This window comes from Falco naumanni, chromosome 7, assembly GCF_017639655.2.
Source record: "Falco naumanni isolate bFalNau1 chromosome 7, bFalNau1.pat, whole genome shotgun sequence".
In the NCBI taxonomy this organism is placed as follows: Eukaryota; Metazoa; Chordata; class Aves; order Falconiformes; family Falconidae; genus Falco; species Falco naumanni.
Window position 1 is genome coordinate 48,359,708 of NC_054060.1, and position 19,274 is coordinate 48,378,981.

At 43.3% G+C, this 19,274-nt stretch overlaps 1 protein-coding gene across 2 annotated transcripts in view; it reads right to left on the reverse strand.

The window, feature by feature from the left end:
• Nucleotides 1-205: 205 nt before the first annotated feature.
• Nucleotides 206-19,274, reverse strand: part of PRR5L (proline rich 5 like) — a 44,474-nt gene continuing 25,405 nt past the window's right edge. For both annotated transcript variants that reach the window (XM_040602141.1, XM_040602140.1), the window contains 5 exons: nt 15,045-15,102; nt 12,070-12,161; nt 8,377-8,517; nt 6,852-6,978; nt 206-2,999 (listed from right to left, as the gene is read on the reverse strand). In XM_040602141.1, coding sequence (XP_040458075.1) covers nt 2,617-2,999; nt 6,852-6,978; nt 8,377-8,517; nt 12,070-12,161; nt 15,045-15,102 — 801 coding nt within the window. In that variant the 3' untranslated portion in view covers nt 206-2,616. The remainder of the gene's footprint in view (nt 3,000-6,851; nt 6,979-8,376; nt 8,518-12,069; nt 12,162-15,044; nt 15,103-19,274) is intronic.

The window sequence follows — 19,274 nt, forward strand, 5'->3', positions numbered from 1 at the left end:
GTACAAGTGGTGCTTATGACCAGACCCTCAGTGTAAGTTTTTTTTTTACTTCAGTTTATAAAGTAAAGCCACCAGCTTTAATCCTCCCTATAAACCAAAACAACTAGGGAAGTGCATGATTCAGAGCGGCTCGGTGCAAATTTTTGCAAAGTAACAGACACAAAATCAAAATAATTCAAATTATACATACATGTAGAACAAGAAATTCAAGTTAAAACCAGGACTGTATTCCTATTAGCTCTAGAGATGACCCCAAAATATGTCAAGAAATAAATAAATCATTCCAGCCTCCATAAAAGAGGGTGCTGCTCACTAATCCAAATGGTTTGGGTATTTACAGAAGGCAAATGGGTTAGAGAAGAAACAGAAAGAAGAAAAACATTCATAACAGTGAACTGAAATGCTGCAGGGTGATCACTTCCCCACATGCCCCACTATGGCTAAGAGAAGGCCTTAAAACACAGCAAGGGGCCAAAAACCTCCCTTTTGAGCAGGATGCCATCATCTGTCCCACATGGGAGGGACCATGCCAAGGTAAGACCAGCATGGTCTGTTAGGTTTGGCTCCGCCACAATCCATGGCCACCCTGGGGCAGATGGATACAAGTAAGTTGGCTTGGTCAGTCCAGTTTGTGAAAGGAGGGCAATTTATCCTAGAATCCATCTGAAGGGAAGACTGCTTGAAGTACACATCTTCCTGGCCTCTGCTGGACTGTGCATGCTCTGAGAAGGAAGCAGCCAGCATAACTACATCTCTGTTCTCCAACATGTAAGAACAGCTGGTGATCAAAACGCTTGGCATTCCCACAAAGGCCAATAGCTAGGGTACCTTAGCTGACTGCAAGAAAGAGCAGACCCTTTCAAGTATCTTCTTCAACACTTGCCACAGGAGACAAAGCAACACCCTTGTTTACAAAGGCAGTATGACTTGTGCCCATCACTGGTATTTCTGATGCTTTGTTTCCAAATAATAATCTGCTTTATTTTTGCTGCCCATGCTACTACAGCCAAATCCTGACAGGTCAGAGCTGTACTTGTGGTGCAACCAGTGGAGCAGAAGATGTTTACTGTCTAACAGAAGCAGGCAAATTCTGCAGTTAATGTCATACCATGCAAAAAAAAACAACCATCCTGAAGGCGCATCCTAACCTTCTGTTTCCTTGTCAAGACAGATTTATTTACAGTCAGTACCACAGGGACTAGATTTGAGTGGCAGTGGTGTTATATCCATATTTTTAATGAGATTTGACATTTAAGGCAGCATTTCAGTTCACTTCTAAGTCTGTAATTACACTTTCAAATCCGCTTAGCAAGACATCAGCAGAGTATCCCAGGGGACTGCTTGAACAGATTGGTTCTGTTCTCGTAGAAGTAGCATTTGAGTACCGAATGATGCTACAAAGCAGACACAGCGGATGGTACTGCCTGACACAGACACTTGCAAACTGGACTCACTCCTAATCCTCAAAATAAAAACAAAGACTGCAGAGAGCCTCGCTTTATCTTAAAAGCAACACTGTGGTGAGTCAGATACCACTGGAGGTCAGGAGCACTTCACAAATACACTACCAAGACACGACTCCTTTCTACACCCGGCTGGTTATCTTTGGTCTCACAAAATCTGCAAGTGCAAGAAGTATCAGAGCAGCCCAAGGATGAAATCCTGTTTGTCACCTCCTGGTCTAGAATCATGATGGCCCAGTGCTGAGAAGGGCCTTTATGTCTCCCGCACAAGCGCAGACTCTGCCCAGCATCTCCTTCCCAGAGGAATTCATTTGGATTTCTCCTTTCATTGTAGCCTGACCACCACTGAAATTTTGAGACCAAATAGATACCAAATGCCAGGATGTTCAGGACTATATTTTGCCCTCAGTTTACACACCTACTCCTCCTTTGTACCCAAGTTTACACTGCCACCCGCAAAGATATGACTGGAACGAAATACAGTACTTATGAAGTACTCAGCTGGGACTCTACATGCACTCAGTTCTCCTGAGGTCTGGACATGGGCAGAAGTCTGATTTGTTTGGATTTCAACTTTTCATCCATGCCCATGGGAGGCAAAGTGAACGATCTCTTACTCTCACAAGCCACCTGAGCAGATCTTTCTGCAGGATGCAAATGGTTTCATCCCTGAGTTCAACTTTAAAAGAGAAAAACACAGTCTGCAGCCATCAGCACCAGAAGCAAAGGGAACACTTAGCACAGGGTGCTCCGCCACAGGAACAAACAGCAAACAAGCAGCACAAAGCTGGGGAAAATGAAGAAAAGCAGAAAGAGGCTAATTTGTATCATACCAAAGAAATAGAAGGAAATCTGAGGCCAAAAGGTTTGGACTAGCAGAGAAAGAAAGCTTACAGAAGGTAGACAGCAAAGCCTTTGCAGCCCTTGGTGCTCACTCAAGAGCAGCCTGGTACCTCCATCAACAGTGATCCCAGACAGGCAAGAAAAACAAATCTAGAGAGACAAAAAACAGATCTCCAAAGAGATGTAAGATCCCTCAAGGCCATTTCAATGACATGAGCAAAACTCAAGGGTTTTTTTCTTTTTTCCCAGCAGGGATGACAGAACAGTTTGTCCAGTTTTGTGCATACAGTTCTCCTCAGCACGACTTCTTCTAGCTGACTGATGTGCAGTTCAGCTCTGCAGGGTCTTGCCTACCTGCTGCTACGACTTCCTCTGGTCCATCGGCAATACTGGGCTCACTGGAGCACTGCCTGTGGCTAAAACTAGGCTGCAGGAGGCGGCATTTGTCAGTACTGTCTGACTCCTCAATCACCATTCCCGTGTGCATCATGGAGGCCATTGTCAGGAGCTGAATATCCGAATGAGCGTTGGCAACAGTGTGGCGACGGATGCTACCACATTTCTCCAGGTAAGCCTCACCCTCCTGCTCCGTCAGCGGGGTCAGGGCCATCTCGCTGGGTTGCCGGTTCGTCACCATGTGAGATGAATAATTGAGTACACCAGTCTTAGCATGGGTTCTGGAGTACCGTCTCTCTGGAAAAGAAAAAGGAAGCAGGAATGGTCAACAGGGCACAAAGCATCTCCCAAGCTGCTAGGCTGGCCACAGGGAACCAAGAGGACTCGGCATGCAGCCACAGTATCCCACGACATTACCACCAGGGAACGGTCAGGTGCTCATTAGCTGCTACTGACAGGGGTTTATAAAGTAGGTCTGCCTCTCCCTGGGGAAGGAGACACCTCCCAGCCTGCTGTAAGGCAATGGTGTTGCTGCCTGAAAGAAATGAGCCCAAAAGTTACAAGTGCAGCAAAGGGACTTTCTTTAGCATTCTGATGGTCTGCTCTCTGGAGCTCTCACATGCAGGTTCACTAAAATCAGTAACACTAAAGTGGCACAGGTCCCCAAAGAAACATTCAGTGAGGACCTGAGTTGCCATCCCTTTCTCTGGAAAATTTCTCTCAGGAGATGCCATTAGCTGGTGTCAACATAAAATTCCTGATGCTTACATTGTGCTGCTTCTCCAGCTGCCTACAGAAAGGCAGTTCTGCTAGCATTATCCCACTGTATTTTTTTAAAGATTATGCAATAAAAAGAACATTTCCTCCACTTAAAATATGTCTGGTTTGGGGGCTAGACACTGCAAACTCCTAACTGCACAGCAACAGCCCACAACAGCCCAGGGGGAAAGGCACAGAAGAGAAAGGCAGTGCTTGCACAGCACAGGTGGAAGTGGTGACACAGAATTGGTGAGTGCAGGGTCTACAACCTGCTTGGCAAAAAAAGGGGGGGAAAATGCCTGATTTGAAACTCAAACCCAAGGCACAGTCACCAGCTCCATATCATGAATCACCATTTCAATTCTGACACTGAAAGCTTTAAGCTTTAAAAGCAGGATTCTGAGTTTGTGCCTTGGTTCACTGTAATTCACTCCCCTAGCAGGCTGAATCAGATAGTATTACTTTTCACCCTGCTGTCTTCCACCACCGTGCAGCATTACCATGGGATGTTAAACCTCTATGCAGTCTACCCCCAAAGCAGCTGATAAAACTATTCCCTGTGTTTCTGTTTCTCACCAACTTCCTTGAAGTGCAGGGTGTCATTTCCTAAAGTCAGAGACCTCTAAACCATCTAAAAATACTTCCACCAAGACTGCAGAGCATATGAGATACAGTAACAAAATGCAAAGCAAAGCACTTGTCAGTGAAGGTTATAAAAGAGTTTTGGAAGCTTTCACCAGGAAGAAAAGCAGAAAACAAACTCTATATTGTTGCAGGGAGGAAAGGGTAAGCAGCCAAAACTCCACTACTGGCAGCAGCCAAACTATGACAACGCTTCACCTCTCTGCTTCCAGTAATACATTCATTCAAAATGGTTCATTCTGTGCTGAAGAGTATGTGCAAATAATTTTTGAGGCTGGTTACAGTGAATATATTCTTTAGGTGTCATCTGCAGTTCAAGCCATAGCAATCTGTAGTGTTGGAGGCCATTGGGACCTGACTTTTGAGGGAAAAATATCTGCAGATTATTTTTGTGCAACGGAATTAAAATTCTTTATCATGAGAATCAGTTAAAGTTAGGCTAAACCCCAAACATTCATTTATTGCTTTACTTTTCCCCCTTTACTTTCTTGGCCGCAAAAGACAGTCTCTTAAGGGAGTTGTCATGCATAGTACAACCAGAAATTTTATTTCTGTTTTGGTGTGTTATGGCCAGGAACATAAACTGGGAGGAGTTTTTAAGGGATTTTTCACAAGCAAACTCAAATCATCAGTGATGTTAGGTTTAACACATGGGGGGATGGGTAAATGTTTTATCTTCTTCCCTATCTCCAATTTAAACATTGTTTCTTAGACAGCTGGATCCCCTCAGAGTACTCCATCCTTATGCAGATTACAGCTAACTTACACGGTCAAAGCAAGAAGAGTGATAACAGAAAAGCAGGTGGTGACACTGTCCTCTATGAATCCCTCTACAAGCTGTTCTGTCCCCTCTCACACCTATCCCTGCTGCACTCCTCTCTCACTTTAAATCAAGTTTAAGATACATCAGTCTTGCAGACTGAAGCCTTATGTGTATTCACAGATGTGATCAGACACCTTCAGTTGCATTTCTCAACACTCATTTGTCTTGAAGGCTCCAGTCTAGAGGGCAGTTTGGCCTCCATAGCATCTGTTGAGAATGCATGTGTACCCAAAGCCAAAGCCCAGCTTCCAAGAAGCTACTACACGGAACCTATGGCCTTCATCGCCATTACAGGTTGCCCACTGAGAGAAGAAACTGGTTCTGAGAAAGTAAAAAGGTGACAGAAAGAGGGAGAGATGAAGAGAAGGAAGTGTGATTAGAAGTGGGAGTTAAAGAAAAGAAACCACCACCACAGCAGCACTTTGAAAGACTATTTGCAGAAAAGTGCTGCTCTGCTGTTAATGTTGTGTAATACAAGCACAAGTTTTTTCTCTTCTCCTGTTCAGCACAGGGTGGAGTAAGGGCAAAAGGACACCTTGGAAATACACACAAATAAAAGACAGCTAAAATCAAAGTAAATACAATGCTTTTAAGGCACATAAATTTTACAAGGCCTATTTCTGTGAAACTTTCTTTTTTTAATGGCACTAATGCCTTGTTCAGCTGGCAGAAATCCAAAAATCCAGGATGGCTAGAAACTTCAGTACAGGTCAGGCAGCTACCTTTGAAACTATCCCAGCAGCATACAGGTGTCCATAAACAGCAAAACAATCAGATTTGTCAAAGTTCAACTTTTACAGGTGAATGTAGTCTAGATTCAGCCTCAGGATCAGGTCTGCAAACAAATGCTGTATAACCATGTTCACTTGCATAAAAGATACTTAATTGCCCAACAACCACAAAGACAAAACCCGAGCCATACTTTGCCTAAAGCCATGCCCTAAGTTTGTTACAGGCATGGGTTGTCTGAGCCTTGGTAAGTCCTTTTACTGCAAGACCATCTTTTCCCCTGTGCTGCTACAGTGTTATACAAGAGAGGTTGTGTGTCTCCAGATTGCTACAGTTTGCATCAAAGCAAGGGCTAAAGGTTACAAAACCAGAGGGAGGCTGGAGCTTTTCGCACTCTCTCTGTTTAAGTCTTCTTGGCTATCAAATCAGTATCACTACGGCTATTTCTTAGCTAGCGAAGCTCTTCTGGCCCACCACATGTGGTAAGCAGAGCTCCTGGATCATGTGTGGAGAAGTTTTCCACTATAAGCATCCCCTTCCTGAAGTGAATGCCAGTTCTCTCACCTACACCCGTTTATCCACAGTTAAAACACAGATATTTTATTTAAAAAAAAAAAAAAACCCAAAAAAACCAACAAAAAAAACAGAAACAAAAAAAAAAAAATAACCCAAAACAAAAGCAGAGTCCTCAGACTGAAGTAAGATTCCATGCAAAAACCCCTGTAATCCCTCAGAGTGAGCACCCAACAGTTTTTGCTGTTTGCAAAGGCTGGCTGATGCAGCAGCAAGCATGGCAACCCAGGCAGCCATAAAGCAGGCTAGCAAGCAGGGACAGAGAGCAGGCAGCAAAGGACTAGGTGCAATGTCTCACCAGAGTGAGAGCAGCATGTCAGACATGGACCAGAGAGTCCCAAAATCTTTTTTAAAAGCCCACCTCCAAAGAGAGGGGAGACTTTGCACCTGTCCATGCATGCAGTAGTGGGGCAGTAATAGCTCACTCCATCATGGAAAATAAAAAGCCTGCCACAAAAAATCTACATTCAGAAACATATTAATCAGAACCTTCTTGAGGGTGTTTTAGCCTTTGTTTTCTTTGAGTCATGCATTGTCTCCTTTTCTAGCACAGATATGTACTGCTTCACATTAACCAAGCTGTGTACCCCAACAAGAGCTTCTGTACGATGCGCATGTCTTACCAAGCAAGCAGGTGCTACCAGAGAAGCTGTGATCCTCACACAAACCCAAGTATGGTGATACCACCTGCTTGACCAGTTCTTCCAGCTGTAGGTAGCCCTCACTGGGGCCGGTAGGCTCATGGACACTCTGAAATTCAAACATAAAAAGTCAATATTACCCTTATGTAGTTTTGAGTAAGGTTTTTGGGTAAAGCTTGGAGTCTGTTGTCTGCACTGGAATACCCCCACCACATCAGTTGATCATTTGGAGAAGCACAGCTGATAAGCCCAAATGGAGGTTCAGGCGCTGTTCAGGTCAGCCTCCTTGTTCACACCATACCCTGCCCTATGGACATTGAGCAGCAAGCTGTCTTTTTCCTGACCAAGCAATATGAAGATACAGGGTACACTCACATGGAGGGTTTGCACAGTGTAACTACAGTGATATAATTATACCAAGGCAGTTCTACCAGGAAATGTCTCTTTGTAGAAAACCCTTAACACAACTTGGGCGAAGCACTACTCTTTTCCTAGGCAGGACTGCAAGAAAAGCATCCTCTGTAGTTCAGCTTACAGCTGTGAAGATGGTAGATAACACTAACCAATTTAACAGTAATTTCAGAAACCGTTCACAGACTTAACTTCCTGCAAAGTCTCAATAAGCTCTTCTTTCTCAAATACATCACTCTGAGACCCTCTTTGCCCTCGAGATTCTTTTAATAAAGTATTGCAGGGAAACTCAGCTAGTACTTTATCTCCTGTTATTACAGTCTGGGTCACTAGGAACATCAGAACAGCGAGAACTCATACAGAAATACCAGCTTAGCCACTTCACAGTTTCAGAAAGTTTCATTCCTCACCGCTCATTGTAAGGTATATTAGAGGAGAAATAAAAGTGAGAGGAACCCAAACAGCCACCTGTGATATGGTATTTTGCAGGACTGTCGTGCTGGGCAATATAAAAAGATAAAACAGCTGGTATATTTGGCTGCATTTGGCATGCTTGGAAAATATTCGCTTGAGTTCTGAATAAAGAGGATAGTCCTCACATAAGATCTAGGTCTCTTGAGAGAGGCCTTTGGAAGAAGTCTAGCATTTTGCCTGCTGCCTAAAGGTTTTTTCTTCTCTCATGGGCACTGCTCAGCATCCCAGCTGGCCAAGGAGCTGGCATCGGACAGCCAGCAGTCACAGCTCATTCAAATCCCACAATCCGCTCTGATGGAGGCTTGCCCTGTCATTTGCAAAGCTGAGAAACCAGGAGAACTAGAGCACAAAGAAGCATTCAGAGAAGCTGGGATATGAAAATTTATGTGAAAAAAAAGCATCCTCAGACTGTTCCTAAGTGCAGAGGAGAGGTACCAAGAAAAATACAAACCAAAGAGCAGAACCTGGCCCTTGCATGGCAGCATCCTTACCTGTTCCCAGGAAAGCTCAGGACATTCAAACTCAGCTCTCATTTCTCCATTTACTGCTCCCAAATCAGCACACATCACTTCCCCTTCATCGTACCCTCTACCCTCCCCACTCTCCTTTGTAGGGTTCCCACCTGCAGAATTAACAGCATCTGGACAATGGAAGCTGGGAGCTTTGTCTGGACCAGAGGAAGAATTTCTTCCAACTTTACTTTTAGCAAGACCAAGTCTCTGAAGCCAAGAAGAGCAATCTGGCGGATAGTCAATTCCTGACCCTAAAACAAAAACACAGAAGACAAAATCCATTAGTTGGTAAAGGGATGTGTGAGCATTGCATGAATACATGTATGCATACAGACAGAAAGGGTCTATCCTGCCCATTGCTGCTGTGGCAAAGCACCCCACAGCTGCTCAGGCTTAGGATTTATGGTACGCTTTAGTTGCTTCCCTCTCAGTCTCTGTCCCACAGAAATTCTGAAATGAGTAAAACCTCATCTGAGGTGCCACTATGTTTGGAGTGAAGCCAAAAACGGGTCTGTATTTCACCAAAAGACTATGTATTCATGAAACCCAAGTGCCATCCAATTTGGTCACAAACAGCCAAAACTCAGGATGAGTGCAGCTTGTGCTTTTGCCACTCAGAGCTGAAAAACCAGAGATTTGGTAGGGAAAGAGGCTGGTACAGATTATTCCTTAACTAAGCCTTGTCTGTGTTGGATCCTCTTTTTCCTCAGCATCTGTGCTTTAGACCTTGATGGTACAACAGAAATCCACAGTTCAGTTCATAACAGATGATAAGGCTAGATCAAGGCTAGTGACGCTGCTTGTACCAAACATCACTTAACAAAAAGCAACAGCACTGATTTCTACCACAAGGTGCTCTGCGTCCTCCCAGTTACTTCTTTTACAGCAACACCATGAGTAAGCATGTTGTAATATTTCTCATCATATTTAAACACAGTTGGACTCCATTTGGCATTCTGGTGTTACCACCTTTCCCTCTGCTGTGCTTGACATCTGCATGACTTTCTCTTGCTCCACTGCAGCTTAACAGCAGAAACTTTCCTCCCAGACCTGCCCAGCACTTTCCAGCCTAAAGAGTTTTCCTTGTTCTTCCCAGCATGTTAATCTCTGCCCCACAGTCTGTTTGGGAACACACTCAACATGGCAAATATTTAGCTGGAAGGAATTAACAGCAGTTAATCATTAATTCATATTCATCTTAATGCCATAATTAACAGCATCATCAATATGTAAATACAAATTAAAGCAAATAGTCTGGAGGGCAACTTGGCCATAATAAAAGCACTTTGCTGTTTTAAACCATCACTGTGTGCTTAGAAACATGGAGGTGTAGTAAAGACCAGTACATATCTCTGAACTGTATTTCAGCAGCCGCACCCTTTTTATTTATATCATGCATTTTAGTCCTGTTAACTTCATACACCATTTCAAAATGCAAACATATTACTGTGCCAAACAAAACAAGATTTGCTGTTCTTTTTCCACACCAATCAGTTACATCAACAGCTGCAACTATACAAAAGCCAGTGACCTGTTTACATAGTCTCCCTCTGCACAGCAATTTAACCAACTTGGCTGCATAAAGGTCATAGTTTTGCAACAGCTATGAGCCTTGGGTTTAAACTTAGCTGAGATAGGAAGTTACTTCTAGTTACTACCTTCAGTAACATACACTTAACACATTTGGCTGGCTGACTTTCATTCTGAATGGACAGTTGCTGGGATCACACAATAGCGCAACTAAATAATCACTCTAGCATTTGCAGCAAAGGATGGGGAACCAACAACAAACTGACTTTCCCATCTACTGGAGTAGCATATGAAGAACTGCGACTTGGTGAAAGAGATTTGTTATACAAGCTAGATGAGCTGAGTGACTCAGGGATTGTGACAAGACAAATACAGTAAGAAAGTTATGCTTTCAAAAAGTCTCAACATCACAAAGTCATGCTTTCACCACTACCACCAAGTTACTTTCAAAAGCTGCAGTAACTTCTTTTCAATTTCTCATCAGAAACATTTAATAGCAGAGGAGTAGATTTTTCTGCTAAGTGGCAAAATTATTAGCATCGGTCAGTATGACACACAGCTCAGCTGTTTCAATGGTGCACAGGTAGCTGCAGCACAGACAAACTGCTGCTTAAAAAGATTAGGTCACTCTGAGCGTTAGCTGCAGAAGGAGAGAAAAAGGCAATATTATAATTGCAAAGTTTTACCTGCCAAGCACCTACCTTTAAGCATCTGCAGCAAGGAAAGAATAAAGATAAACACAGTAGAAAGGTTAGTGTCTGTCTTTGCAGAAGTCCTTTCTCCCTTAGGAAATGTTAACTTTAATAGGATTAGAGGAAAAGAGCAACTGCCAGGGCTTAACCCCAGCTGGCAACCAAGCACCACACAGCCACTCACTCGCTCCCGTACAGAGGGATAGGGGGAGAGAATCAGAAAAGTGAGAAAACTTGTGGGTTGAGATAAAGACAGTCTAATAGGTAAAGCAAAAGCCATGCATGCAAGCAAAGCAAAAACAAGGAATTCATTCACCACTTCCCATGGCAGGCAGGTGTTCAGCCACCTCTAGGAAAGCAGAGTTCCATCACATCTAACCGCTCCCTGGGAAAGCAAATGCAATAACTCCAAACATCCCCCCCTTCCTTCTTCCCACAGCTCTATATGCTGGGCATGACACCATACAGTGTAGAATATCCCTTTGGTCAGTCAGGGTCAGCTGTCCCGGCTGTGCCCCCTCCCAGCTCCTTGTGCACCCCCAGCCTGCTCGCCGGTGGGGTGGGGAGCAGAAAAGGCCTCGGCTCTGTGTACGCCCTGCTCAGCGGTAACGAAAACATCCCTGAATTATCAACACTGTTTCCAGCACAAATCAAAAACTTAACCCTATACTAGCTACTGTAAAGAAAATTAATTCTACCCCAGTCAAAAGCAGCACATCAACCTTTAAGCTTTACCTGCTGCCTTTCACACGATACAAAGGAAAAATAATTTTAGAAGGCTCTGGAAAGTCTGTCTTGTGGAAGAGGCAAAAGTCAAGAGGAGGAGGCTAGCATTTCCAAGAACGTCAGTCTCCTCATGAGGTACATTTTTATTTTTCTCTGATGGAAGAGAAGATCAAAATAGGCTGGGGAGGTAATTAGACTGTATGGAAACTAACTAAAATTACATTAAAAAATGATACAGCTCAACACTTCTGATAGGATACCCAGCTTTCAAAATCCCCTGTGTAAACAGGCCTTAAAGTTGTTCATTCATCTTCTATTCATAGATTTTCTTGTCCCCTTATTAAAGCATAAAAAAACCCAAGAGTGGATTTTCCAAAGGCACAACTGGGACATAAGCCCTCCAAACATAGTTAGGGTGAGTTAAACACATTTGCTCCTGATCTGGTCTTCAGATTTGTCCCTCTGAAGACAAGCTGCCAACGTTGTCATCTGCACCAACAGCCCCAGGTACTTAAAAATGGAAGAACTATAAATACAAATGGCCCAAAGCTTCAGTCTAGACAAGGTACAGTCCAATAGTTTCAGTGTTCAAGCTTAGCTAAGCACAGAGGGCAGAGAAATGGGAATAAATTATACTGTGCTTGCCCAGTAGATTTTAGCAGTCCTTCTTACACAGTTAATGCTGACTCGGGCAAGCTCTCCTTCCTCCCAGATTTAGTTTAAAGGTTTTGAGACCTGTTTGGCCGCTGCCCAAACAGTACTGCTGGAACAGAAGAGAAGTTTCCACGTGCCATTGGCAGACATTGCAGTTACATTGCCTCACCTGATTGAAGACTGAATCATAATTAAGATTACCTGGACTGGGTAGAATATTGCCTGGAGTGTAGGAAGAGTCTCTGTAAAATAGTGATCCCAGATTTCAGACAGGACTTCAATGCGATCCTCACCTATGAAAACAGAGATTAGGAGCAAGAGCTTTAGCAACAGGGACACTAAAATCAAGTTGAATTTTCCCACTACTCTGTAATTCCCTAAGTAAGATACAAACCCACCCTTTACATTTACAGTTTCCATCCAAAACTGGGCATTGCTTAGCCAAGCTTCAGTCTGATAGAGACACAAGGCTGTGACCATAAACTGCTGTGTTGCTTAATGCAAAGAAGACAGCATTGTGCAAAACATGAGACCAATTCCAACAGAAGAGTGAAGCCCCTCTCCAGCCAGAGGCTTTAACTCCACAGCAAAGGATTGTGTAATCTCACAGCTCACAGTTAGCGTGCTCAACTAGTGTGGGAGCATGGTTGCACATCAGCAGCTGAATCTGAAAACCAGCAGGTCACAGCCAACATCAACCATTCTGCAGCAACTGAGTCAGGGAGACCATTTACAAGAGCTGAGACCCCTCTAGCATCCCCTAATTCCCAAGAACAGACACAGCAGTCAGGGTCCTGACCAGCCACAAAGCCACCATGCTCCTCTAAAACGTGGCACTTAGGAAGGTTCTGGAATGAAACCTACTTGTGGCTACCCCTCATATGACTCCAACTTGAACAAACATCCTCAAATGTAGGTGGGTATTTAAAATTAAGGCAGACTAAGTTGTGCAACTCATGATTCCCATAACATAAATACAACTGTGGTCAAAAGCCTATTATTACCAAAAAATGCTTTACTGAACATAGTCATTTGAATAGACATTTAAAATAATGCTCATAGGCTTGACTTAGAGCTGCGTGCTCCTCAGCATTGGGGCCCAAAGCCTTCAAGGTTTTTTTGGAAATTTTTCCCATCCCAAAGGCCAAAGGTTTGCAATGTTTTTTTCAAGTTTTTAATAACATACCCCAGAAGAAGCTCAAGACAGCTTTGAAGGCTAAGCCTCAAGGTGATTGAAAGCCCTACATGAGGAACTGGAATGCAGGTAAAATTGCAATGCAAAGGAGCATTATCACTGTCTTCTGAAGTACTTTTCCCCTCTGGAGACTTCCACACAGGTTTTCACTGGGCTTGCCCATTGGTTATGCTGCTTAGGACACAGCCAGAGAGCAGAGAGCTAGCAGGACCAGGTCCTGCAGACATCTCCTTTCAGGCAGAGCCCACCGATGACTGCAAGAAGGTTCAGAGAGGTCACTGTGTCAGGTATGACACCGGCTTCAAAACTGGAACTGCAAGCAGAGAAGCACCAACCCAACACCCCTATCACAGCTACCCATTATCAGAAACTACCAAATGCAAGTGAAAAAGGCAACAGGAACCAGACTAATTGAATGTTTAAATTTTTCCCTCCTCTGCCTCCTCCCCAGGACTGCAATGCTTTGGTGTGCAGAGTCAGAATGAAATGTCATGGAGAACTCCTTCTGAATGGAAAGGAGGAATGGTTTGAACAGGCATTGAAAGAGATTCTGACAGACTGTATAAAGGAAAATCATGTGAAAATAAAAGGCTGTAATCTGAAAAACAGACAGAATAAAACATTGTCATGCAATGCAGCAAGAACATTATTCCATCTCTGAGTACTAGGACAGCAGAAATTTTCCAGGAAGATGGAGCTAACTGAGGAGTGTGTACAAGACGTTCCTGCTGTGACCACAAGATCTGCAATAAGCTCACACATTATGAAAGAAAGGTGCCCATGAGTCATCTCCTGCAGAGATGCCAGCCTGCATGGGCAAAGTGGCTCCAGTGTCACTTTACAGATAAAAAAATAAGGCATAGGAAGAGGGGGTTTGCTGTCTGCTTGGGAAACTTCACCTTACCCAAACTACTTGAGCAGCTACAAACTGCTCCCTGGCAGCTCTCAGCTTACTACAGACTGGAACTCAACTTTCATAATGATAAAACAGATATTGGAATAGTTTTTGATGGACACAGAAAATAAAACCTACAACAAGCTGCACAGCACTCATTCTGAAAAGCTGGCAGTGGCAGGGCAGGTACCCACATTCGGGAAAACGCATGAATCTGCCTTCTTTCCCTTCCTCACAGGGCCAGTGCTGAAGAAGCACGCACCAAGCAGGAGGCTGGCAACTGCACAGCTCCTTCAGGGTCTGCGTCCTGCAGCCTGCTGGCGGGATGGAGAAGCCACTTGGTGAAAATGGTGCAGAGGAACCCAGCACCAACAATGATGCAAGACTGTAAGTGTCTATTGGCATTTAATGACCCAGATACAGCACGCTGGTGATTAGCAAGGGATCTTCCCTAACAGGCTACAAAACTGGGTCAAATCAAACAGCAGCCTAGCTTTGAATAAAGACATGCACTCTAGAGAGCTTGCTCTGCTTGAGCAACTGTTAATATACGTGACTAACTCCCCACACATCCAACACAGAGTGGCTGCGCCACACTGGTCTTTGTCCACAGGCTCTGTGGGGGCAAGCATCTGTACCCCAGTGGTTTGAACAGAACTTCATGTGTGATCAGCTTCTTTCTTGAAGGATTTAATTCCCACCCAAGTGACTGTTTTTTTCTCTAAATTTACACAAAGCCTATTAGTTCAGCTCTCAAAAGCATGACACAGTAACCAAAATCGTGATTACATTGAGCTGCAAATCACATTGAGAAATAAAAGGCAGAAGGCAATCTTAGCAGTTTTGCAACTGCTTTTGCGATGAAAACGTGACTAGTGGGAGTGTTGCAGCTACATGGCTATACAAACAGCCCACCAGCTCTTAAGCCTTAGAAAGGCTGCAGTGCATCCTGGCTCCTGAGAGCTTATATGATACCCTAAGACAACAACAGAAAGGACTGTATGCTTTGCAGACGTGGGGATCATCTTGTTTGACCAAACATCAAAGCACAACTCCCTTCCAAAACAGGTTTCTTATAATACTTGCCTTCACACAGCTTAACCTTCTCCTCTATAAACAGCAAACCTTTCGCAAGGAGCTGGTTCTGTCAAGAGAGAAGAGAGACATGCATTTGCCTTTTCTGAGATTTAAAATAAACATGGAAGAATAAATCTTTTTCAGATGTTATCTGCTTTGCATGCAGTTATCTAAAGATCAGTCATATCGTAGCACTTTCTCCCAGCACCACCACCAGTCCTGGTCTTACTGTGAGTGTTCTACATTCAGTAACCCCCTCTTGTACAGCCAGACATGAGAACACAGCAGATAGTTGAAACACTTGCCAGAAGTGGGAAGAAAAGATCTGTCCTGGGTGAAGGAAGGAGTCAAGAAAACAAAATGGTTCTCAACAGAAGAGTACAGCCACATAAGCTATACCTCAGCCACATGATGGAGGTGATCAAAGGGCCAAATGATCAAAGTGTCCCACTCTCTTCCTCCTTTGCACTAGTTCAGTACTTGCCTGACTGTACGGTAAGCCAGTTCAGCTCCCTTGACACTTACTTCTCTATTCCTACCTATTATTTTCTATGAGGCTTTTTTTTGCTATACTGAGCAGTTAGATCATCTCAGTATGCAGTCCCAAGCGGCAGAAGCAGTGACAGGAGCTAGTCTTTCTAGATAAACTGAACTGTCACAGAGACCAGACTGATCAAGATATCTATGTGCCTGTTTGCAGACATCTAAATATCTGATACGCTTTCTGTTCCCATTTCCCCAAACATAAGAATGGTGCAAAAATGACACCTACATTTTTGTTCTCCCAACAGCACTAGGTGAATCAGTTATTCTGAAAAGCTTTGAGAATCCCAGAGAAAGGAGCTGCTATCACCACAAAACACGCTATCATTGCATCCTAAAAGGTTCAGTCCTACCACAGAGATTATTTTGACAGAGCATAAAGCCTTCTGTCCCTTTGAAAGGATTCAATATCAGGGTAGTGCACAGTATTCAGAGACCTCTCCTGCTCTCATGTTCATCCTCCAAGTTTTGTTTTTAATGGGTAACCAGGTCAAACATGCACCTCTCAACCTTCCACCAGCTGAGGAACAAGGCACATCTTTTTTCACTGTCAGTGAACACTGCCATTACCTCAGTGCCTGGACAACTACCAGGGCCTCCTGATGAGCTGCTGTACTGCACACCTGCCCTTGCGCTGCTGCTCTGGATGATATACCTTCCTCCTGTAACCATATACCAGGCTGGTTCATTTGTGACACACTCAAGCAGGTAACCATGTATGCCACCCCAAGCAAAGAGAGCAGCACACCTCCGCATCCTCCCCACAAGAAGCAATATTACACCGGCGTACTGTGGAAAGGAATAAAAAGGAGGAAGTGTTTCTCTGTGACATCCTCCGCTTGTACTTCATTCCCAGAATAAAAGAAAAGCTTGTGACTTGAAAATCCTGCTTGTTAGCATCAGACATCACTGAAATGTGTAGAAAAGGAAGGGTTTTTCCCTAAATGGCATGTAATCAAACAGACTCCAAGTAGAGAGAGGCTAAGGGATTTAAGAGACCACCATACATCCTATCAGTAAGCAAACACCTCTGGATGCATTTCCCTGGTGGAGAATTTGTATTCAAAAAGCTGGCAGGTAGGAAAACACTGCAAGTAATAAAATCAGGGGCTGAATTCAAGAAACTCCTTTTCCTTTCGAATCTCACCTCGTGCAAGGTGAGCTCTGAGACCCCCTGGGTCTGGGCGCCAGCGCAATACCAGAGAGAAAATTTTCCACTTGCATCTTTGTCAAGATTTCAGCAAAAAGGGCCTGGAAGAAAGAACAAGCCATACAAGCTCACCAGTCACCTCACACGCTATGGGTAGTAGGGGGAACTTCTGTGAAAAGTTTCGTCTTAAGTCAAGATAAGACTGTACGGGCATTGTCTTCTTCATAGTGTGAAAGAAGTGTGGTGTTATACCACAGAGAGGAAATGGGTACCTTTCCTTGGCTGTTGTCCCATCTCATAGCTACTTCACATTAAAACGTTAACTCATGTTTTGCTACAATGGCTTACTTGTCTCAAATGCACCAGATGAAAGTATTTCTGAGATATCTCTTTAAAAAAAAAAACAAAAAAAAACCCAACCTGCATCCCCTAATCTGTATTCAGAATTCAGTCATGACATAAGGAGGCTAATGGCCAACCAATTAATCAGTGGTAAGTTCTGTTAGTAGCAATAACAGTTAAATATAGTGTAGTGCATACAAGGGAAAAATAATTATTGGTCATGCTTGTAGTCAAGGTAATTTGCCCATGCTAGCAGGTGGCTTTGGCTTTGTTTCAGAATTCAACCCCAAAAATATTTGGTACGGCCTTATTCCCAAAATAATGTAGAATTTATGTTCTTTTTAAATTAGTTACACAAAAACCCCACAGCATTTTAGGAGCAACATGTGGAATGAAACTGTATTATTTGAACCGCCCATCCAAGTCACAAAACTTTGACCCTTACTAGCTCTAGCAGAGTGCGAAAGCAATCCTATCCATGCAGTATAGTCAAGCTATAAACAAATTTCAATACTCAACCAATCCTAGTAATTTCAGCACAGGAATCAGATCTGACTTGAACAGTCCTGTTTGTCAGAGGTGCTAAAATTTCTATTCCACACACAGGTGACCATGTGGAGACAAGAGCCCAAAGCACTTTTGCCTGTGACCTTCTGAACCCGCTCGCAGACATGACTCTCACTCACTGCAGCTGAAAAGCTGTGGATGCCAACAGGTAAAAAGCAGAGCTCTCTGGCAATACTGCAGACAACAAAGCAGCTGCTTTTAGGCTTCGCAGAGTGCATGGCTGTCAGTTGAGGAGGGTATGTTTTGGTCTGTGCTGACTCCTTCCAGGACACTGCTGCCCACACAGGTTAGCAGGCATGGAGGGACCTCCAGCGGCACATGCACCACCGAGGGTCTGGCAGCTCACGCCACCTCCATGACCTGTGATATCTCACCCTGCTTACAACAGCTTACTCAGTTTTAGCCAAAAAGCCATACCTTGATTCTGAAAAAAAAAAAAAAGGTCCACCACCTTCTGCAGTTTTTTGTGCTATGGAATTCCGCCCCCTTCCTGCAGAAGCCTGTTTTCTGATTTATTCATTGTCACCAATGTGACAAAGGGCTGCAGGGAGCAAAGGGAACTTGTCAGTGAGAAATTTTTAATGGCTGGGGGCCTTTGTCTAGGGTTCACTTCTCCGCCGGGGTGAGCGTTAGGGTTGAGAGGAAGAGAAAGTCAAAGTTCCCAGCAGAGCACAGGAGGAACAGGGCTGCCAAAGGATGAGTAAGCTGCAAAGGGAATGTGTCTGGGAGATACTTTTCACCTGGGCTATGACAACAGCAATTAGCAAGTTGGATAAATAAGTTCGCACAATGAAAAAAAATGTTCAGCATTTCCAAACGTGATCAACTAATGGAAGGTGGCTATTTTGCAAAGATTCTCTAGCAGAAATACAAATAAATGACTGCACATGTCAGTCACTGGACAACAACGACAACAACAACAGACTTTCCAGGAAAAAACAATGTGGAAAAGGAGGGAGAAAGAAATATAGAAAGGAAAAAATTGGGGGGGGGGAGGAGTAAAACCCACTTATGCTGTAAATCTTTTTCTGCCTGAACAATAAGATAATGTTTGAAGTGCTATTGCACTTTTACCCTTCCAATTGCTTTCGATTTATTAATGAAGTACCTCTATAATCCTTTATTTTTCAACCTATAGTTCAAGGTAATTACCTCTCATATATTGCAGGGAAAATTTACAGCTGGTCTTTAATGCTGTGCCATTTTTAATTACTATAGAATAAAAAACTGTATACACACACATATATATGAGGGTGTCACACTTATTTTCTTGTGTTTTTCTCAAGAAATAGAAATTCCTTCTCTATCTGTGCAAAAACATTACGTTTCAACTTACAGAATCTTCGTAAGCACTGTGGATACAATTTTCCAGTTACTTTGCTTGTAAGTTAGTATTAACGATGCTTTCTACTTTCAGAGATATTTTTTTGTGTTTTACAGCTATGTCAGCAGAAAAATATGCATTTGTACACCTTCATGAGCAGCACAGTTCTATCTATAAAAACAGATATATTAATCGTTACCCTGTAGTAAAGAATTTATAATGCTCTCATGAATGCATTATCAGTAATTCCATATGCTAAATAGATTACATCATCTCATTCTTAAGGTTTCTCAAAAAAAAAAAAAAAAAAAAA